The sequence below is a fragment of the Mustela erminea genome, chromosome 14 (assembly GCF_009829155.1).
Source record: "Mustela erminea isolate mMusErm1 chromosome 14, mMusErm1.Pri, whole genome shotgun sequence".
NCBI classification, from domain to species: domain Eukaryota; kingdom Metazoa; phylum Chordata; class Mammalia; order Carnivora; family Mustelidae; genus Mustela; species Mustela erminea.
This window is the reverse complement of record NC_045627.1, coordinates 8609464-8633948: the sequence shown is the minus strand read 5'-3', so window position 1 is coordinate 8633948 and position 24485 is coordinate 8609464. Positions and strand designations below refer to the sequence as shown.

The 24485-nt window shown below is 36.9% G+C and overlaps 1 protein-coding gene across 1 annotated transcript in view; it reads right to left on the bottom strand.

The window, feature by feature from the left end:
• LOC116573586 (ERO1-like protein beta) overlaps positions 1-24485 on the bottom strand; it is a gene marked incomplete at its 3' end in the record, with an annotated part of 47435 nt that overhangs the window by 1234 nt on the left and 21716 nt on the right. The window contains exons 3-7 of the mRNA XM_032313757.1: positions 24317-24358; positions 23065-23147; positions 15741-15814; positions 5890-5901; positions 4002-4052 (exon numbers count right to left, since the gene is read on the bottom strand). Of these exons, the coding sequence (XP_032169648.1) occupies positions 4002-4052; positions 5890-5901; positions 15741-15814; positions 23065-23147; positions 24317-24358 (262 nt within the window). The remainder of the gene's footprint in view (positions 1-4001; positions 4053-5889; positions 5902-15740; positions 15815-23064; positions 23148-24316; positions 24359-24485) is intronic.

The window sequence follows — 24485 nt, the reverse complement described above, 5'->3', positions numbered from 1 at the left end:
AAAAAAATTCTAGAAACAGTTCTTTATAGATAATATTTTAAATAAAGAAAAATGCAAAGACTTAAGTTTTAAGAATCCACTAAATTCAAAGCAATTGGCTCTTTCCTTCCCTTACCATCCAAAAGCATTTTTTGGCTTATGTCATTTTTTTAAACTACTCCTGAGGAAAATGGGTTTCAATAGTGGGAAGGAACTAAGAAATAGCCTCATTTATAAGCTGAGGGATTTTTGAAATGTAAGAGTATATATGTGGCTTACTTTGCATTTTTTCCCAAGATCTTTTAGATCTTCAATTTACTCTATGTTCTACCCTATATGTCTCTAAAGCAAGTATTTTCTCACAGGAAAAAGTAATTCTTTTGAGATTTCATTCTCTAATTCAGAATTCTTGCTAGAATATTCCCATCTTTACAAATGGGGACCAAAAAGTAAAAATTAAGTTCTTTTTTGAAGCTTCTTCTAAAAGAATATGGGCAGGGGTGCCTGGGTGGCTCAGTGGGTTAAAGCCTCTGCCTTTGGCTCAGGTCATGGTCCCAAGGTCCTGGGATGGAGCCCCACATCAGGGTCTGCTCAGCAGGGAGCCTGCTTCCTCCTCTCTCTCTGCCAGCCTCTCTGCCTATTTGTGATCTCTCTCTGCCAAATAAATAAATAAAATCTTTAAAAAAAATAGAAGTATATGGGCAATTTTGAATGTTCAGGGTAGCAAGGGATACAACCATCATGAACAAGTTAGATAAAACATTAGTTACTAACTTTTCTTCTAGTAAAACTTTCAGTCAAATCTGTTACCAAACAGCAAAATGATCAAATCTGAAGTTCACTTTCTCTTCCTTCTAACCTACCTTTCTAAGCAGTGCTTACACCTAAGATGACCAGAGAAGGAAAAACAGACAAAGCAAAGCTTGTGAAGATTCATATGCTTAGAATAAGAGCGTAAACCAGGAGGCCATTCTCCTTGGTAAAGCCCTCAAAGCTCTGTACTCGAAATGGGGATGGATAAGTGAGAATGAGGAGTAGAAAGATACTTCGGTAAACTGAAAATTAGGTAACTTCAAGCAAAATGGTAAAAATAACACATGTGCCAATTGAGTGTACAAATAAGACCCACAATACAGTTGGCAGGAAAATGCTGGACAGCTTTTCCCTGCATGATGCAGTTCCAACCACAGAAGTCCTGACGGAAGTGTTAAATAACGGAGTAGGCAACACGGTAAGGCTACGTAAAATAATTTTCCATCATACTCCTGCACTCCATCTGATACGATTCTGCTCATATATAACAGTCAATGTACATTGTTTACTGGTTGAAATTCCTGGATGAGTGTTAAGTAACATCTGCAAGGACTGATTTACAAAGTAAAAATTTGCCAGCTTCTATTTCTTTCTTTTCCTGACTAATATTATTTTGTTATTATGTTTGTTAGTCACCATATAATACATCACTGGTTTCTGATGTAGTGTTCCATGATCCATTGTTTGCGTAACACTCAGTGCTCGTCACAACACACACCCTCCTATCACCCATCAAGAGGGCACCCAAATCTCTACCCTCCCCCTCTGAAACCCTCAGATCATTTCCCAGAGTCCATAATCTCTCATCTCCTCCTCTGATTCCTGCCCCCTTCAGTTTTCCCTCCCTTCCCCTAATGTCCTCCGTGCTATTCCTTATGTTCTACAGATGTGTGAAACCACATAAAATTGTCTTTCTCTGTCTGACTTGTTTTACTTGGTATAATCCCCTCCAGTTCCATCCATATTGATGCAAATGCTCATCCTTTCTGATGGCTGAGTAATATTCCTTTGTTTATATGAACCATATCATCTTTATCCATTCATCTGTTGAAGGGCATCTCGGCTCCTTCTACAGTTTTGGCTATTATGGACACTGTTGTATGAACATTGGGGTCCATGTGCCCCTTCCTTGCACTACATCTGTATCTTTGGTGTAAACACCCAGTAGAGCAATTGCTGGGTCAAAGGGTGGCTCTATTTTTAACTTTTTGAGGAACCTCCATACTATTTGCCAAAGTGGCTGCACCAACTTGCATTCCCACCAACAGTGGAAGAGGGTTCCCCTTTCTCCACATCCTCTCCAACATCTGTTTTTTCCTGCCTTGTTAATTTTTGCCATTCTATCTAGTGCATGGTGGTATCTCAGTACGGTTTTGATTTGAATTTCCCTGATGGCTAATGATATTGAATATTTTTTCATGTGTCTGTTAGCCACCTGTATGTCTTCTTTGGAGAAGTGTCTTTTTATGTCTTCTGCTCATTTTCTGACTTGATTCTTTGCTTTTCAGGTGTTGAGTTTCAGAAGTTCTTTATATCAGCTTCTATTTCTAACAATACAGAGCAAGGTCAACTATCCAATTTAGAGAGTGGGCCTCTTTCTTTTGGATTTAATTTCATTCAAATTTACCTTCATCAAGTGATTTATAAGACATTGACTATAATTTTTTCTCTCACAAAAGGGCTAGATTTACTGTAATAAGTTTATATGACATTTGGACACTGTGTAAGTAAGAAGGTTGGCAATTGTCAGTTTCATGGCCCAGATGAGGAAACAATCTCAGAAAAGTTGAGTCAGTTGACTATAAAAATAGGAGTATTCTCTGGAACCATATATCAATATTCAGGGGTTCCCATCAGTAGGATAGCACAAAAGAGGTTAATACAGAATACCCTAGAATTCATTATTGCCCATACATTTCACTTCCATCTTCCACTATCAATATTCAGAATCTCTCACCACCTCTTTTAACCTAAATACTACTTTTCACAATTTGTGTCTTTACAAGACAGCTAATGAAACAAAGTTAAGAATCATCTTCCCCATGGGCCATTTATCAGTATCACTCCTAGTATTAGTGGCATATAAAAAACATTCACCTTAAAAATGGCCAATATATGTAGACACTTCATTAAAAACAAAGAGAAATTATGTTCACAAGTTGACATCACCAATTAGCAAACATAAAATAGAATTAAGTACTTAGTTTTACTCTGTAGAGTTCCTATAAGGTTATGATCTCCATTCAACTTGCTTATTTTTCATTAATATTTTTTAACTTTTGTTTTCATAAATGAATGGCAATTTGGCAAATTTTTAAAAAGCATCACAAATCCAGTTTTTTAACAAAGCTATTAAAATCCTAGAATGTTTCAGCTTTCCATTAATAGCATTCGTATTTTCAACACTAGAAAACATAAGAATTCAAAGTATCTACTGGGATCTATATTGCTTTATCCTTTAATTAGACAAGTTTAGGCTATATTAACATGTGTAAACATTGTTTAAAATCTGCTGAAACCTAATTTACTTCCCTCAATTTCATATATATATATAAATTATATAAATAATTATATAAAATACATAAATTATATATAAATGTATAAATAAGATATATATAAGTTATATATATAAGTTATATATATAAGTTATATATATAAGTTAAATATATATCTTATTTATACATTTATATATAATTTATGTATTTTATATAATTATTTATATAATTTATATATATATGAAATTATATATATAAATTATATATATATTATATAATATATATATTATATATATGTTATATATGTAATTATATATATAACTTATATATATCTTCCTTCTAAAAAGAAGGCCTCTGTTTACAAAGTAGGTTTGCATAATGGTTACTAGAAAGCAGTGTGGATGAGTGGTATATACAGAATTAATTTTCATACAGAATCAAAATAACACTGAGAAGCCAGTAACAAAAACCTGAGGACAGTATCTGTCCTGTGTATTTCCCTAATGCTGATTATTCTTGACTGAGCCACAATCTCAAAATTTTTAAGCCACTGTATCCTAAAATACTGTAACTTAAAATATATTATTCTCTTTCAAGCTCTGTTACAATTAGTTGTCTAGGTAATGAATCCTGAACTTACAAAAATATATTAAATTAATCCATACATTTTTAACAAGAATCCAATAAATTTAAAATGCAGACATATAAATTTACCTTCCAGCCATGTGTAGAATGATTCTCCTTTAAAAACAAACAAACAAAAAACCAACCCCCCCACACACACACACAGATTTGGGTTAAAATATTTTAAATAGTCATTTATAAATTAGAATAAATTAAATATATAAAATATTTCCTATAACAGACTAAGGAGTATCTCCAGAAGTGGCCACTGCTTCATGTGAAGTAGAAAAATAGGGATATGGTTCTAGGAAATAAAGCCCTGAAGAATTCTGAGTAATTTTGGACAATTTTCTTATAAATGACATTTAACTGAACAAAAATTTTAAGAAACATTTCAGTCAAAATATTATATAAATCTTATTCATTAGAAAGATTAAATATCCTTAAGTATGGAAGGTTAAAAATCTTAAATTTGCTTTTGATAACAACCATAGAACTCCTTAAAAATTCTAGAAAAAACAAAGTGAATTATAATACAAAAATCAAATTAGTAATTATTCCATTTTTTCCCTGAGTAGTAAAGCTATGTGTATTTCCTCAATTATCTAAGACTACTAAATTTCAAGGAATATTTTTTAAATCCCTTAATTTTCAAGATAATTTTTCAGAAAAGTCAATGACTAGAATACGAGGGATCTGACTTACCTATGTATTAATGCTAAAACATCTATTTCTAGATCAGTACTATTCTGAGAGCAACAAAAATGGCAGTCAATACAGATCAAAATGATTCATGCACTTTGTAAGTTACCTAATTCTGTTTTAAGAAAAGCAAAGTGTAAAAAAACTCAACACATAGATGACTGAGCAAGGATTCTAGGAGGTAAATTAGATGGTGAGGAATTGCTTTGTTTCCCGAGACTCTTTACACTTTGCAAAACTACACAAATGTTTCACCACATACTAATTCACTCAACAAACTCTTCCTAAGGGCCATTGATCATGATCTGACTTGTTTACTCGAGAAACCCCAAATGCTATCAGGAAAAGTTGAGCCCCCAAGTCCTCAATAATCTGGCCTCCCATACTGCTAACTTAAACTACCCCTACATAAAGTTCTCCCTACTCTAACAGGGTCTCCTCAAATATGCTTGATTCTTCCCTTTCCAACTCCTTGGGCCATGCCATTTTCTCCGCATGGCACATAGGATCCAATTCTACCAGACTATATCTGTCCCATTACTCAAAACTCATCTCAGATATCACTTCCTGTAATAAGCTTTCCAGATCCCTCCAGTGAGACAGGCTCTGTCCCGCCTCTGAAGAGCTCTACCACCTACAGCTTATGTAGTCTGTATGTGCAGCACTTCCTGTCACCATGCACAGTGTTTATCACTCCTGCTACATACTGTCAGCTCCTGGAGTGAAGGCATAACGTTTTACACATATTTCTATCCTGCACAATGCCCATAGCTGTGTCCTTGAACACAGATAAGTAAACATCCAGTTGAAATAGTTATTTTGATGTTTTGGGGCAAACATTCATCTGGTATCCTTGAAAAACCAACTGTTGATAAATTACTATTCACCAGATTAAGTATTATAACAACAGATTTTAAATTACAAAGTCAGGAAGAAAATAAAGTCACAAGACAAATTATCTGGCAAAACTATCTTAACTTCTCTCCATTTCTTCAGAACATATTTTAATAGATTATAATAGCCAGAGACTTGGGAAGTTGGAATGTAATCCTGGTTTCTATATGACGCACTTCAGCAGAAGGGAATTCATAGTTTTTTTAAACATAAGGTAAATTTACATTATAAAATCTTTTTGTCACCATTTGTTGGTAGTTATTTCTGAAAAAATAGGATGAACATTTTCTTTTGAATTAAATAGAGGAAAAATCAAATTTTGATCATTAAAAACATTTTCTCTACACTTGAGGCATACCCAAACGTAAGAATTTTAACTCACCATCATCTTCTCCTGAAAAAGAAAACAACAAACAGGATTTTAGAAACTGTCCTCCACAGTTCAGATTCCAATTCTATTTACTTTAAAATGAGATTAAAACTTACTGTGTGTTGAACTATTAGTTATACTACAGACTGTGGTCAGGGTGTGGTCTCCTTGCAAATGAGACTTAATAAGAATACAGACCCAAAGCACAAGATCTTCATATGTCTTATACAGTAAATAATACCAGAGAAAAATCAAAAACTACTCGTAAAGATCACTAGATTCAGTAATTAACAAATGGACACAGGCACTCCTTTCATCATTGTACACACAACTCTCTCTTCTCTTCCAAATTTCTGTTCCTCCACCTGCACGCACCTTAAGAAAAGTATTTCCCTAACTGGGGTCAGTGAAACCCTCACCGGGGTGCCACGGAGCTGCCCACACAGCGGGAAGGAGCCAGAGGCTGGGATGCGGGGAGCCACAGCAGCTCTGCCTTTACCGGCTTTGGATGTGGGATGTGGGATTCTGAGCCCAGGTTTCCTTTCTGGAAAGAAAGGTCCCGTCTTTCAAAAGCTGTGGGAGAGGCTGCCAGAGAGCCTCACCATTCAGCTCAGCAGGAACTCGAGGCCAGGCTGAGAGGCTGAAGAGCCAGGACCCAACACCTGCAGTCCCGGCGGGAACCGCTCGCAGACAGCATCAGCCTGAGTGCCCTGATTGCTGCATGGACCTCTCACCTGCAACTAGGACCCCTGTCCTCCCCTCACCCGGTCTCCGTCTCCCTTCTTTCTTAGGAGGGGTTTCCTCACCCTCTCTCTGCCTCTGTCTTTTCCTAAGTGCTGCTCTCCTTCCTCTCATCTTTCCAGTGGTCTCACGTCTCTAATTTGTCACAACATGGATGTGAGGGATTTCTTAGCATGGGATGGTTTCGTTAAATTAACTATATGCTCTGCTTTAAAAGGAAGTGATCATATTATTCAGACACAAAAAAAGAAGGAATTCTGCCACTCGCAAGCACATGGACGGACTCTGAGGACCTTATGTGGAGCGAAGTCAGCCGGAGAAGGACAGATACTGTGCTCTCTTGCACGTGGAATCTAAAAACAAAACCAAACCCCAAGCTCATAGATCCAAAGAACAGATGGGTGATTGCCAGAGGCAGGCAGTGGGGGAAAGTGGGCAAGACACGTAAAGGGTGTCAAAAGGTACCAGTTTCTAAGTCCTGGAACTGTCACATTCAGCTTGCCAACTACGGTTAATAACACTGTATTTGAAAGTTATATATTCTCATCACAAAAGTGAAAATTCTGTAATTATGGTCACAGAGGTTAAAAAGATTTACTGTGATCATTCTGCAATATACACAAATATCTAAACATTATACAGAACACCCAAAACTAATGTGATGTTGTATGTTAATTATACCTCTATTTTAAAAAATATTTTAACTCCAATCCTAAAAATAAAAAAATGAATAAAAACGAACAAACGAAAAACCACAAGTGATCATAAAAAAGACCCAAAGAATACCTACCGAATTCTATACTATGGAACAGAGGTGTGGGGGCAGGGCAAGGGGAGCTTTCTCTTTTTACTTTATATAACTTTTCTGTTGTTTTCATTTTTTAAGTGTGTATGTGTGTGTGTGTGTGTGGTTTCCATTTTTATAAGTTATAAGGGTAAAACTGGCAAAGGAGAAGAATCTATGCACACCTTTTTCATGATCCAATTCCCTTTCCAGCAGTATCAGAATGATTTGCGGAAGAACATTTGCTGCATTATAAGACAGCATCTGAAGGCAGTCCCTTCGGTTAACCTTTCTGTGTTTCTTTGGGTCTCAGAAATGTCTTAAAGATACAACTAGACCAGGGAATTCAAGTTCGTAAATCAGTCCTGGTCTAAAGAAAACAAGAGAATGGCAAGTCAATGATAGGCCTGCTCCCAGGGTTTGGCTCCTTGCTGACAACAGACGGAGTATGTGCCCAGTAAGTTTGATTAACCTCCAAAAATGCTGTCCCACAGAAATATAATACCAGCCACATATATAATTTCTATTTTTTTCTAAGGCAAATTCCTAGTAAAATTTTTCCTAGGATCCACGTTTTAAAAAGTAAAAAGCATACATGTGCTACAATGCAATAATCATACAGTGTGTGAGGCCAGAGCTATCAAAACAATAAAATTCTGTTTAATGACAAAAATATTTTGCACTGCTTCAGTTCTTAAATTTAAACCAATTCAGTGAAATGTCAAGTTTGGTTCTGCGCCGACCATACTGCATCAGCTCAACAGCCCAGTGGGGCAAGCAGGGACCGTGCCGGAAAGCATTCTGCGGCAGGCATCACGAGTATCTGAACAACTCTGCACCCTCAGCACTCAGACATGGTGTATGGACCAGTCAGCACGCTGGGCATCACCTGGGAGCTTTTAGAATCCTGTGCCTCCCTCAAGACCCACAGAATCAGAACCTGTATCTCAAAAAGGCTCTGCGGTAATTTATATGTACACTTAAGTCTGAGAAGCACGTTGGGAGCCACTGGTTCTCAAAGGTGCCTGCGTATTGGAATCATCTGGATGGTTAAAAATACAAACAAACAAAAAACCATGAAAAACCACCACCACCACTTGGGTCTAATCCTACAGATTCTGATTTAACTAGTCTGGGGTAGGGCCTGGACATCCAGATTTTTAAGAGTTCCCCGGGAAGCCTCTGTTATATGGATTACTCATATATTTTGATTTATTTACCATGAAACTCCTCTTTTATTTAGGGCCTGACACATACCAGGCACTCAATAAATGCCAGCAATTACATAAAACATGCAGAAAACTTGATATTGAACTATGAACTAAACTTTTACTTTTGGTCAAATTAAAGAAAATATAAAATAGCTGAAAACTTACTCAGATTAAGTTTAGGTACAAAGAAATTTTGAAAATAATCTCTAAAAGCATGGAAATCCATGAATAACCCACCTTGGCTAGATGCCAGAGGATTTAAAGGATGATAAACAGATCGAGGCCTGAAAAAGCAAGTGTGAAACTCAAACATAAAATGGTTTTACCTAATTTTCTTCCCAACAGAATCCTATTCCCCTTCCTCTACCCTCCCTTTAGCCATTCCTCCTCCTTCCCCTACCCCCTCCAGTTACTTGAAACAGTTTTCCTCGTAGATGCTGTTCCACACTCTCCACGCAGAGGACCCTTTATAGCCGGTGTAACGCTCTGGGTTCAGCAACAGGTCTACATACTAAGCAGCTGGAGATCGCTCATCTGAACAAGAAACAATTCATCAAAACCACCCGTAGGTCACCAGTTATCTGAAATGTAACACTGTAATGCAAACATAACTACTAAAAGGTCAGAAAAAGGCTATGCTTTTCAAGTAATGTCCAATTTAAGTGAAAGAGTGGTTAGCACACTCACAACTGTACTTGACCCGGGATAACTTACACTCCTGAGAGGAAAAAACAACTCCTCCCTTTCCTTTCGATACTCAGTGCTCTCTTAAGGAACAGAACACCCCTCCCCTTCTGAGAGGCATTCATCATTCCTACGTTTTAAACAACTGGGATCAAAAAGACCTAACAGAATCATAACCTGTTCTACTACTTGATTTGATTTCTTCCCTATGCATACACTTAACTACACACAGGCTCAGAAACATTTTTTTAGCATATAGTATACTAAAAAGAGAGATTTTCCTGCTATTCTCTACTCTGGACTTAGGAAATAAATGGCTCAATAACTTCAGGATTCAAATTTGATCTTAGAATTACACAATGCTCTAGTTTAAACAAATACACATTATGGTTTGTTTCTATCACTGTTCATACAGAGTACTTTTGCCCCTCAAGCCAATATACAGCAGACCCAACTTCAGGAAATTGTTAAGACATATAAATTAACCATTTTATTTTTTTTAGGATTTTATTTATTTATTTGAGAGCGAGTGAGCAAGCGCACAAGCAGGGAGAGGCAAAGGCAGGGGAGAGGGAGCAAGAATCTGAAGTAGACTCGGCGTGGAGTGCAGAGCCCCATGCGGGGCCTCATGCCATGACCCCGAGATCACAACCTGAGCCAGAACCAAGAGTCGGACACTTCAACGACTAAGCACCCTGGGTGCCCCTAAATAACTATTTTCTGTGTTGAAATCCAAATGAGTTTTTACTAGTTCATCACTATTTGGACTATCCTCTGAAGGATACAAAAGATAAAGAAAATGGTCTTAATTATCATGGCTCACATTCTGGGTAGAAAAGGGAAATACATGCTTTCATACCTTTAGAAAAAGTGTAATAATCATGCTTCACACATTGATGATCATAATATCATAATACATGGAAACGAAAGAACTATCTATGTTGACACAGAGGTACTCCTTTATTTGTATGCATCCTACCTTTTCATGTCATGAGATTAAATCAATAGTATGCAGACACCTGACTTAAAACAGGGCCAAATATGGCCATTAAAATATGGTCCCTCTTTTATTCATTACTAATAGTGTATTTTCCTTTTAACCAACAATACTTATTGAGCATTCAGTGACCATAACTGAGATTATCCATAACTCTAAGAGGAAAATGGCATCCTGATCCATACCATCCAAGAACTACTTGGTACTTCTGTAGAAAGTAGGAAGAACACAAAGAAATGAGTTAGATCTAACTTACAGACAATAGAAGCATGAACTGAAGAATACTGGCTCTATTTCTGCCCTAACATTATATAGTTATTCCACTGTATAAGTTAAGGCACAGAAAATAGGTAATTTACAGATGGACTTACAGAAACTGTTCAAGGACATGGACTGGTTCAAAAGTTAAAAACAGTAATTTAAAAAAAAATCTTCCTTAAAAAAAAGAAAGATTCAAATTATGGAGTGTGGCTTTTAAAGTTCAAATGGAAGTTTTACAATTCACTAGTTTCTGTTATAGATTTTTAATTTCTCTGAGGCGGTCTTGATTAAGCTCATTTGCAAAACTGATCTGACTACTTACAAATACTAAATCTAACAGCAGCATATATATTCATTGAGATATGTGTATACACATGTATTAAGAATGTGTGTGTGCATGTAAGTTTACACATATGTGGGGTCAACTATGAATGTACACCTCAGGCTAATATCAACCCAACAAAAGCAACTAAACAACCACTAAGGAAAAACAAGATTAAGATATTAAACTACATTTTAAATCATTATACCTTAAGGAAGTGAAAATCACAGGAGTAAAATCCAGCATATCAATGTTTAACTTAAAACTTATATTCTCAATGTCCTTAATGTGTATTCCCTTACTTGAATCAAAAGTGCATTGCTGGTTTAAGTGGTTCTTAAAAATTTTAATACTTTTTCAAATCATGAAAGGCGGGTCTTGTTAATTTATAGAAGGGATTAGCAAATTATGATCCATAGTCGAAATGTGGTCTGTATACTTTTTGTTAGGAAAGTTTTATGAGAACATAAGCCACATTCATTCACTGCTTTCACACAATTATGGCACAGCTGAGTAGTTGCAGGAGAAACCGTACAGTCCACAAAGTCTAAACTTTTTACTATCTGTCCATTTACAGAAGAAAATGTTTCTCAAGCCCTGACCTACACTGACAAGAACTTCATGGCATCTAGATGAGGAAGTAGGGGTGAGGGAGCATCCACAGGTTGAGTTCCCCCCCAAAACACACCAGTGCTGGTATCCCCATGCTTCCCCTGGGGCCACCTGTGACATGATTTTAATTAGCCTATTCAGAAACTACAACTTCTTTCTATTTGCAAGCGGTAGCATTCATTTGGAAAATGCTCTTTGGACCCCTAATATGTCTTCCTCCTCCCCAAAGCTTTCTCTTCTTGCTCCCTTTGTAAAGCTCTTCCTAAACTGTTCCATCTGACCATGCTAACCATTCCCAAAGGATTCGAAGAATGTCCACGGAATCAAAATACTTAATTCTGGGAATTCATCAATTTCAACTAGTGCTTTTTCTTCCCTTTCAAGTTTACCTTTTTTCCCCAAATGAATTTTCTTTTCATGGTCACTTAATTGCATATTAGTGTTAGGAGGCTACACAGCATGTTCGAGGATGCGAGCCAGTCCTCCACACCTCCTAACCCAAATATCTCTTCAACATAGCACAGGTCAACTGAGCGTGCAGTCTTGTTGTTTATGGATAAAAAAATACTGCTGTAGACTCAGGATTGAGCCTCCCACCCTCCATCACCAACTCTAACTTTGACTGCTAGTAATGCATTATTAAAATGCATTATAAAATATTCAGGTGAGGAGAACCTATACTTTATAAAGCACCCAAATAATTCTGACACACAGCCAGATTTGGAAACTACTGTTTTAGACAATACTTTAAATTTATTAATGAATGGGGTGCCATTCATTGGCTCAGTGGGTTAAAGCCTCTGCCTTCGGCTCAGGTCATGATCTCAGGGTTCTGGGATCGGGCCCTGCCTCGGGCTCTCTGCTTGGTGGGAAGCCTGCTTCCCCCTCTCCCTCTGCCTGCCCCTCTGCCTACTTGTGATCTCTATCTGTCAAATTAAAAAAAAATCTTTAAACAAATTATTAATGAACACGTTTTTGGATTTTTAAAGGTTTTTATTTATTTGACACAGAGATAGAGAGTAGAAGTAGGCAGAGCAGCAGGCAGAGGGAGAGGGAGAAGCAGGTTCTCTACTGAGCAGGGAGCCTAATGTGGAGCTCGATCCCAGGACCCCGAGATCATGACCTGAGCAGAAGGCAGCAGCTTAACTGGCTGAGCCACCCAGGCACCCCTAATGAACACGTTTTAAGGGAAAATATAAAAGTAAGAATCTGTCATACTATATAGGTAATTTATGAACCAACAACTTCATTCAGCAAACATTTATTGAGCAAGTACGGTGTCCAGGCACTGTTCTAGGCACTAGGGATAAAGCAGTGAACCTGAAAGACAAAGCCTCAGGCAGCTGACAATCTAGTTGGAGCAGATGGACAATGAACAGATTAACTAAATAACCTGCCCTGCACTCTCTGGTCATTCTTGGTACTCAGAGTGGGCAGCAGTGTCAACACTCACACTGAGAGTGGTTGCTGCTTTCTACAGGCAGGTGACAGCCAGTTTCTCTGACGAGGTGACATTTGAGAAGAAACCCAAAGGAGAAGAGGCCATGCATAGAGACAACAGCGACAACAACAACAAAACAGGAGTAGGGAAAGGAGCTTTAAACTGCTAAATTATTTAAAAATCTACTATTTGATCTATAAGGGTCATCTTCTCTTCAAATAGAGACAGAACAAAAACAAAACAGAGAACAGGGGTTTAGACAATATATACCAATAAACTGGGGTGAATATTCTTCAGATTGTTTTAATCAAAAGGTTTTACATAACTGAAATAACTAGATGATGACTCTAAAGCTACTCTGAAGTGTTTTTAAAAAACTGTATATATAAATCATTGGGACATACACAAACATTACCACCCAGAGAAGTAGTGGTAGTCCAACCAGTAAAATGGTTTATATGTTTCAGGACTACACATAATATTTAAAAATTACTAATTTTTAAATTATGAAATCCTAAATTCTTATAGGACATCTCTTCCATTTTTAAAATATAAAAAGCTAATGTTAAAAAATTAGTTAACACTATATTGATGAGAGGTGACTGATACATCATTACTCTTACCAAGGGATCTCTGGAATGGAGTAGCATTTTTTGTTAAATACCTATAAAAGAAATATATACTGACATTATTTACTATAAGAAATATTCACAGAAATGATTTTTAATTTAAAAATCTGTTAATTAAGCACTAAAAATTTTTTATTTTAATCAAAAAATAGGTAAAATGATAAGCTGGCAAGAAGTGACTGTGAGTGTTGAACACTAAGCATAATTAGAATGACAACCGGAGAACAAATTAAAGAGTAAGCAGTGATGTCAATCCTTAACCTAGGTACAACAGCTTGCTTTGATGAAACATTTGTCAATTCTAAATATCCTAACAGGAGTATTTTATTAATTTCCCATTATTCTATCCAGATACCCAAAGAAATTTTTTCAGATCTCTTGAAAATATTCTTACTGGCGGCAGGTACAGTGCCCGGGTGCCTCAGTTGGTTAGGCATCTACCTTCAGCTTAGGTCATGATCCCAGGGTCTGTCCTGTGAGAGGCTCCCTGCTCACCTGGGTGCAGGAGGGGGGTGGAGGTCTGCTTCTCTTTCTCCTTCTGCTGCTCCCCCTGCTGTTCCCTCTCTGTCAACTAAAAAAAAATCTAAAAATAATCCTTGCTGGGGTTGCCTATGTAGCTCAGTTGGTTGAGTGTGTGACTCTTTTTTTCTTTTAATATTTTATTTATTTATTTGACAGACAGAGATCACAAGTAGGCAGAGAGGCAGGCAGAGAGAGAGGAGGAAGCAGGCTCCCCGCTGAGCAGAGAGCCTGATGTGGGGCTCGATCCCAGGACCCTGGCATCATGACCTGAGCTGAAAGCAGAGGCTTTAACCCACTGAGCCACCCAGGTGCCCCGAGTGTGTGACTCTTAAAAAAAATTTTTTTTAAGATTTTATTTATTTGACAGACAGAGATCACAAGTAGGCAGAAAGGCAGGCAGAGAGAGTGGAAGTAGGCTCCCCGTTGAGCAGAGAGCCCGATACGGGGCTCGATCCCAGAACCCCAGGATCATGACCTGAGGCAAAGGCAGAGGCTTTAACCCACTGAGGCACCCAGGTGCCCGAATGTGTGACTCTTGATTGAGGCTCAGGTCATGATCTTTGGGTGGTTAGATCAAGCCCTGAGTCAGGCTTCTTGCTCAGCCCGTAGACTGCTTGAGTTCTCGCTTTCCCTCTCCCTTTGCCCCTCCTGGCTGCTCACATTGGATAGATAGATAGATACATACATACATCGATAAAATCTTTGAAAAACAAAAAATGTCCTTGCTCAAACCTTATAAGCCATGGTGTTAACATTGCACCTCCTGGCAACCTCTCAATCTGCTGTGCTATTGTAGCAGCTCACTCTACCTTGCTGCACGGCAGACTGGAGGATGAGCACAATTCTACAGATGGATCCCCCAAAACCCTCTAGGAAGCTCTATGACTACTTGAGTGCTTTCCCAGTTCTGAGGAACTCCTGCTGCCTCCAGCCATGCATGCCTGAACCCCAAATTCTTCTCCACCAACTATGACATCAAGGTAAAAAGTGAAGAGAGGCCAAGTGAATGATTTAAGTTTACTCGGCACAGTTCTTGGGAATATTCTCCTTAGATCAAAATTTTTGAGTCACTTCAATTACCTTCTGAAGTAAGAGTCATGGTAGTTACTGCTGAACAGCGCCCTCTCTTCATACTATTCCAGGGGACTCTTGGGAAAAGGCTTATGGGGAAGTCAAATTAGAGTCCTCCCCAATATTGCAAGGTTTCTTTATGTTTGTTGGGACCTCCATAAAATTCCAGTGTGAACATGTTTATATGTTCATAGACCTAAACTGAGTGGCTTGAAATAAAGGTCCATAGGAGATGATGTGTCATGATGGGAAAAATATAGGTATGGGATCCAGTCAGATCTGGGATTGAATCCTGTCTCAGCCTCTTGTTACTGTGTGATCCTGGGCAAGCTACTCTTCTTGAGACTCAGTTTCCCAGGACATGAAATAATACACAGTTATCAAGGTAACTATAAAGATTAGCAAAAATGTACTTAAGGCACTCAGCACATGGCTAGAACATAAGCTCTCAATAAATGCTATTATGAATAATAAGATCCACTCAGCAATACCCAGTGTATTCAAGGTATAACTGATTATATTTTCACTGATTTCCATTTCTTATAAAAGGATTAAGGTTAAAATAACTTCATTACAATAGTTTATTACCATCAAGTTCACAAAAATGATCCTGTGAATCATCATATCTTGCCCAGTCAATGAATGCTTCTTTGCTTTGATTACTAGGAGAAAGAGGGAATTAAAAAAAATGATTTAAATTGGGAATGGAAAATGTTACACTGTATCTTATATAATTAAAACCAGATAATCTGAGATCATGTCTTTAATTTAGATAGTTTCATAAATTCAATTAGTGGTTACCTGAAGGAATGATAAACAAGTTACCTGAAAAATATACATATTAACTTCCATGAAGTATTTCTATTTAACTATACTAAAACTATGAGACCTATTTTAATAATAATTTCCATTAGAAAATTACTTTACAAAAATATAGGAGATGTAGTTAACTACAAAAGTCAACCTAGCCTTTTCGACTGACTTAGAAATAGCAATCATTTTTTTCTAAAGTAGGAAATAAATTTACATTCATAATTACTTTAACTTAAACTGCTTCTGTATTTATAGGACAAAAATACCAAAAACTGCATTTCTAGGAGCTCCCTTCCTACATGGTATTCACTGGTAGCACCAATGTCACTTTAATCATGGCATATCATTCACTTTCCATATTACCTCACATTTAATAAAATATAAGATCAAGATCTCTACTTGGAGATCTTGGAACAATTACAGTCATTCAAATAAATTCTGACCTATATTCACTTTAACCTATATTCAGACCATCTCTGTCTTAAATACATAACAGCAACATCTATAAGAGAGCTATCATCCTTCTTCTTTATTTACTATACAACAGGAAAAAAACAAGGTAATAAAGTTATTTGTGTACCAAGTACAAATCACATAGTTCCTAAATATGTTACTATCATAGCCAAGAATTTATTTTGTATTTGAGAAACCGCTACATGACATAACCACTAGAAGTCCACATAAGGCTGGCTGCACAAAATCCACTAACAATAAACGTTGCCGGGGCGCCTGGGTGGCTCAGTGGGTTAAAGCCTCTACCTTCGGCTCAGGTCATGATCTCAGCGTCCTGGGATCGAGCCCCGCAACGGACTCTCTGCTCAGCAGGGAGCCTGCTTCCTCCTCTCTCTCTGCCTGCCTCTCTGCCTACTTGTGATCCCTGTCTGTCAAATAAATAAATAAAATCTTTAAAAAAATAAAATAAACGTTGCCAATTTAATTCACAGTGGGATTTTTTTTCCTCCTATGGGAATATTCAATTAACTTAATAATACAAGTTAGTGGAAATACTTGTATCATAGTTGACTCAGCTGGAATACAGGATGTGATAAAGCAAGAAGGCAAGTTCTAGTTACGGCTGAGATGGTAACTACAGTTATGTTACTTAATTAGAGAAATCTTATCTTTGAAAATAGTCAAGAACAAAGCAATTGTGACATAAATTCCTATTTTCTTGTTAACAATACAATTTAGAGGAACTTTTATCTTTGAGGATTCTTATGTGGTGATGCTTTGCTGATCATTTCATCCCAAACCCTGCCTGAAAGCCACAGCAGCAGAAAAGATGGCAAAGGCTAATCTAATGCTAACAGAGCTGGCTCGGTTTGGCTTATAAGTGGGTTGAAGGGAAGTAGTCCAGCTTCTCTAAAAGTCAGTTTGAAGTTGGATGCCAAGCTACTTACGTCACAACTTCCTAGTCTTTACCAGGGACTTTCTGTCAAGATGGCGCTGGGTTAAAACCAGTTGCCTTCGAAGTGGGCAATGCAGGAGCAGGAAGGAAAGGACCAGAGTGATTTCCAAAGAGCAGGAGAAAACTTCTCAGGGTGGTAGACAAAATAACTATCTTGATTAAACTGATTTTCATGTGTACACACCTGTCAAAACACCAAGAGGCATATTTAAATAGGTACAGTATACTGCATGTCAATTATATTTCAGTAAGGCTGTTTAGAAGTTATAGTACCAACTGCTGGAGAAGTTGTGGAATGAGGAACTCTCATACACTACCAGTAGCATTGTATTTTAGAAGTCATTTTGGAAAACATCTCGGCAGTATTACTTAATTTCACCTCTAGGTATATTCTACATGGATGCATACCAAATGCAAACACCAAATGTCCACCACTATATTTTTTGGAATGGCTGTGAAGTGGAAAATTCCAACTATCAATGATAGGATGGGAACATTTTGGTGCAGTTTTAACTATGGAAACCAATGAAAAAAGAATTAAATGCTACTACTAAGTCCAAGAACATGGATGACTCTCACAACATGATACTTAATAAAATAAGTCAGACACAAATAATACATTCCATATTAATTTATAAAAATAGGCAAAAATAACTTCTGCTACTGTAATTCAAAATCATGGTTAACTTTGGACAGTGGTAATGACCAGAAAAGTACACACAGCAATCTTCAGGGCAGCAAGTACATTGTTCTGGATGGTTGTTGCAGAGCTGGGTTCACTTTGTAAAATTAAACTCACCTTTATGCTTAATATTTATATACTTTATTGTATTTCTGTTATACTTGGATTTAAAAATTTTTTTTAATTTTTTTTAAAGATTTTTATTTATTTATTTGACAGACAGAGATCACAAGTAGGCAGAGAGAGAGAGAGAGAGGGAAGCAGGCTCCCTGCTGAGCAGAGAGCCTGATGCGGGACTCGATCCCAGGGCCCTGAGATCATGACCTGAGCCGAAGGCAGTGGCTTAACCCACTGAGCCACCCAGGCGCCCTTGGATTTAAAAATTTAAAAATAACTCTGTTCAACAAAATATCTATAAGCAAAATTAAAAGACAAGCCCTAATAATGCATATGGCCAAAGAATTGTGATCAGATTGGATGAGGAATGCCTACAAATAATATATATTTTTTAATTCATTTGACAGAGGCAGAGAGAGAGATCACAAGTAGGCAGAGAGGCTGGCAGAGAGAAAGGGGGCAGCAGGCTCCCTGCTGAGCAGAGAGCCCAAAGCAGGGCTCGATCCCAGGACCTGAGATCATGACCTGAGCTGAAGGCAGAGGCTTAACCCACTGAGCCACTCAGGTGCCCCCAAATTATAATATTTTAAAAGTACATACTATCCCACCTCCACACCCCATGCCAACCCCATGTTGTTTCATCATGGAGAAACAACAGCAAAGAATATAAAAAGGCACTTTACCTTAAAATTATATAGTGACTTAAGTCCCAATCCCTGGATAACTTCTCTAGTTATATTCTTTCCTGGGTAATGTCATATGGTTTTAAAATGCCATATATTCACAGATGACTCCCACATTTTATCTCTCCCCTGAAATTGAGACTTGTGGATCTAACTACCTGCTCGACATCTCCAACTGATGTCTCATAGGCAGTTCAAATGTAGCAAGTCCAAGACTGAACTATAATTTTCCATCAAACTTGTTCCTCCTGCAAGTATCCCCAGTTCAGTAAACGGCAACTCCTAGTTTTCTAGTTCCAAATCTTTTTACTTTTAACGTGTTTTTGGAATTTATTGATTTCTATTTAAAAGGAACTGTTGACACAGATTCCCTGGAAATCATCTGACTAAACCCGAGAAAACAGTTAATTCTACTAAGACAGTAAAATAATTCCAAGACATATGGTTTATCCAACAGAACAATACTGTAGATGCTGTCTCTGATACAAAAACTCACTGCTCCTTACTCTTCTAAACACACAGTGGTATAGAGTTAACAATATTCAATCACTTCTGTTCTTTTTTGAATATATAAAATAAAAATACCAATTAAAAAACTAATATATCTTCTCTTTAAATGTTTCTTACAGATACAATTTCAATATTTTCATTCAACAGTGGTATGTTTTAAGAGATTATTATTCATTCACAAGTCAAACAATACTCCACACAAAGAGGAACAGTCTATAGGCTCGTGCTGTGAATAAAGACTTCAGGAATGCAGCAACGGATCTTTCTAAATTACAAAGTGGATAAAATTCTGAGAGGATACATGCAATAAAGCTCTACTAAGCAGATGGCCACAGACCTAGAACATTCTACTGATAACTTCAATGGGACTCCAGATGCTTCCAAACTCAACATGAACTCTCATCTTAGGCTTTGTACTTTCCTTTGCCAGTTTCACTAATGACACAAACATGATTCAAATCCCTGAAGTAGTCATTATAGTCAAGGGCATATCCTACAATAAACTTGTCTGGATTTCAAATCCACCAAAGTCTGATTTATAACTAAAACTTCAAGGGGTCCTTTTCACCAGCAAGCTTCCGACCTCAACGATCTTTGGATTATGCTCCTCGACCAATGAAAGCAAGGTTTGCATTGTTTTGCCAGTGTCAGTTTATCCTCAATAATCAAGACATTCTTTCCAGTCAAAGTTGAGAGATCAGGACGCCTGGGTGGCTCAGTCAGTTAACCACTGCCTTTGGCTCAGGTCATGATTCCAGGATCCTGGGATCAAGTCCCGTGTTGGGTTCCTTGCTCAGCCAGGAGCCTGTTTCTCTCTCTGCCTCTGCCAGCCACTCTACCTGCTTGTTTTCTCTCTCTCTCTCTCTCTCTTCCTTTCTCTAACAAATAAATAAATAAAATCTTAAAAAAAAAAAAGAAAGTTGAGAGATCATCTCCATCATTTACTTTGATGTGCCCTGTTGACTGGTCATTACAATAGCTCTTCAGTCTGATGAAATCTACAGTAATAGGAATGGATCCATCACAATTTCTGTTCAGTGCTTTGATACCACCCAGCAGGTCAGCAAAGAATTTATAGCCTCCCTCGAGCAGACAGAGGTCTATGATGTGACGGCCTCCCATGTCTTCATCACATCTTGAGTAAGCTGCTCGGTCCTGTCCATAATTCCATGAGGAATAAACACCTTTTCCAAATCCTCAGCATAATGATTGAGGTATACAGAATAAGTCTAGGTGATCACCTGGTTTATCATCACTCATCATGATGCTGGGGTTGCCACTGTGCAGCCCAGTGGGCGTATGGGTTAACCGCAGCCTGGAAAGGAGGAAGCCGGGGCGTAGCAGAGGAGCCGGAGGCTCCACAGAAGGTGGCAATAAGTGGGAAAGCTGAGCGATGTGCTCGCTGTTGCTCTCTAGGCCGCTGCTGCAGCAGAGGCCTCTACTTCCCAATCCTGTAGTCATTTATAGCTCCTATCTTTTTCCATACCCCACATCAAATCCTTCAGCAAATCCTGTCAGCTCACTCTTCAAAATCTGTCCAGAATCTGACCACTTCTCATCATTTCTACAGCTATCACAATTCTGTCTTACCTGGATTAGTACAATAACCACATAACATAGCACCCGGCTGCCTCAAAGCATTCGCTCCAGTCCTCCAGTGACTTTTCATTCCACTCAGTTTAAAAGCAGCATTCGTAGCTGTCTTCAAGCCCTCCACCCCACCCCACCCCTGCCCCCATCCCTAGCATCTTCTGACTCAGTCTTCTACTATTTTGCCCTTGACCACTGTACTCCAGCCACACTGGCCTTCTTGGGAGGCTTCAAATCATCTAGGCACACTCCTGTCACAGGTCCTTTTTACTAACAATTATACATGCCTAGAATACTTCTCCCTCAGGCAGCCATATTATGACTTACAACTTGTGCCTTTATGGGCACTTTGTTCAAATGTCCCATTATTGCTGTGGCTTTCTCTCACCACCCAATCTAAAACAGTGCCACTTCCCCATCCCCATCCACACCACCCCTAGCCTTCTGTCATCCTTCTCTGCTTTATCTTTCTCCCAGGCACTCATCACCACTTTACTTACTTCTTATATATTTTACTTTTTTTACTGCAGATCTCCAAAGAGGATTAAGCTTCATGAGAAAAAGAATTTGTCATGTCCACCACTATATGCTTAATACTACTCTAGAACAGTGCTTGACATATATTGTAGGCATTCATTAAGAAACACTAATATGCAATAAACAGATTAAAAATGCTCAAACTTACTAGTAATCAACAAAATACAAATTAAACAAAAATGAGATGCTATTTCATCTGCAAACATTATTAATTTTTGGCAAGGATGTGGAGACCAAAACCAGTTCTCAGCCCCAGAGGCAGTACACAGCCATACAAACACTATGGAAAGCCCTCAGGCAATATCAAGAACAGGTACATGGGGGCATCATAAGGTTCAGCAATCTCACTAGTGCATGCCAAATTTCCTACTGTATGCCAAAAAAATTATCAAGGCACTCAAGGTCACATAATTTGTAGAAGTAAGAAATCTGAATAATTCAAATGTCTATCAGTAGAGGAACAGATAAGTAAAATAGGTAATAGTCATCTGATAAAAACCATTCATCAGCTGAAATAATGAGACAAATCTCCCATGTTTTAACATAGATCTAGAATGCAATATGTACAGTGTAAAAATAAATTTGGATGTTAAATTCAGTATTATTTTATATAAGGAAAAAATAAAATCATATGTAAAATAACCATCATTTTATATATATAATAAAAACAAAACCATAGATGGATTCATGATAGTAGTTACCTCTAAGAAGGAAAGAAAACAGAATTGGGAAATAGGGCATAGGGGATTTCAAATTTATCTACATTTCTCTCTTTTTAAAAACATAGTAGAAAAAGTTAATATCTAGTCACTAAATAAATAAATAAATAAATAAAATGAATTTATTTTATTATCTTATTATATTATCTTCTCTAGTTTTCTATATTAAGATTTTTCAATAAATAATGACTGATAACTTTATTAAGTCTAACAATTATAGTACACAAATGCCAACCTAAGCAAATAGGGAAATTAAAAAGATTTGTAATAATCCATTCCCTACTCTCAATTATAGATATGTTCAGTCATTTCATAGTGCATAATCTGAGACCACTCACAAATTATGTTGGCCTTCACAAGCAGGTTTTACTTAGATAAAATAAGGAAAAGTCAATAGGGAAAAAAAATCTATGAAACTTAATAGTCATGGTAATCAAAACTTTAACTGTTCAGAATGTAACACACAGACTGAATTACTATTTACAAAAGACTTAGAAGTTCAAGTTCCTTTTCCTATAATAACCAGGAAGAATGGATCCATAAGTCCTGTTAGCAGAACAATCTTCTGTATTTTTACATTTTGATAAAGTCACTATTGATGATATATTTTTGAAATTTAAATTTAAAAAATTAAATTTAAAAAATTAAATTTAAAAAATTGATATAGTTTTGAAATCCACTAAGAGGAGGAAGCAAAGCAATCATGAAATTTAGGATGAAGAATAACTTCATAAGAATGACTTGAAAAAAAAAAGAGAATGACTTGAAACTTTACTGTTTCATCAAAATCACAAGAAAAACAGAATATTTCTGATATAAATATACTAAATAAGAGAATATTTTTTAAACTTGCCTTAGCATGCTGTTAATTGCTCCCAGTTTATTAGCTTGCTCACAGTCTTCTAATTCTTTGGTATCGTTTGCCACTTTTGAGTACTGAAAGGAAGTACATAGTAAGTTTAGTAATAACTATTAGCTTTCTCTCTATTTCAAGTTCCACTGGCAATCTGTCAATGATGACACAGATACATCCTATTATCAAAACCTCTTACATATGTAAGAAATGGAAATCAAAATGAGTCACAAATTCCCACCAATGAAAGAAGACATTAAAAACAATTACCACTGGTATGCTGGTGATCATGTAAAATAAGAAAACCCTCTTGGGAAAGTAATTTGACAATATTTATCTAGAGCTATAAAAATGAATAAACCCTTGAACCAACAGTCTTACAACTGAAACCATATCCAGAGCAACACTAAAAAAAATAAAATAAAATAAAAATAAAAAAATAAAGAACAACCACTTTAGAAAGTATTTGGTACTATCTCATCATGCGAAGATAGGCATAATCAATGGCCCAACAACCTTACTTCTAAATATCTACCTAAATATCTACCTGTCTACTCTCACATGTGTACACAATGAGACAAAGGATGAAAATGCTGATACATCACTGTTCATAATAGCAAAAAACTCCAAACAATTGAAATGCCCATCAGCAGAGGAAGAGCTAACCAATGAGATACTCATACAATGGAGTACTACACAACTATTAAAATTAACAAAGCTACATATATCAACAGAGACAAAATTTCCAAAAGCATAATGAAGAATAAAAAATAACTGAAAAAATATTTTTAAAATAATTTTTTTTACGTTGAGCACTTTTTAAAAAAATTTTTTATTTTTTATAAAATAAAAAAATTTTAATGCCATTTAAAATACTATGCCTCAAATACCTTGATAACTGTGTACCCTATACAATATAATCCTGAAGATGACAGGTTGACTAGTTGGAACACAAGACTAAAAATACATGCATGATAAAACACCTGTTGCACAGGGCATCTGATACTATAGTTATACTATGCTACTATAGTTCTTCTACAGAAGACAGAATTGATGTATCTCAAAAGAATCTATATAATTTAACTGTAAAATATTCAAGTTCTCTGCCTGTGGCAAGAATTAGAAAAGTGGGACTATGGAGCAAAATGTTCCCACTGCCAACTAATTCCAGAACAGTTCTCTTCTGTCAAGCAGGAAATGGTAAGTTTCACAATGTAAAGCAAAAAATATTCAAGGAAGAAAAGTGACTCACCTTATTAGAACTCCCAGCTTTAATTCCGACTGGAATTTTGCTCTTAAAAGAATAAGAAAAATTTAGGAAGTTATCTTCATTTTTTCTTGAGATTTCTTCACAAATTAGTAATGCCACTGCTCAAATACAGAGACTATTTTATTCTATGATGAAAAAAATGAACATTCAT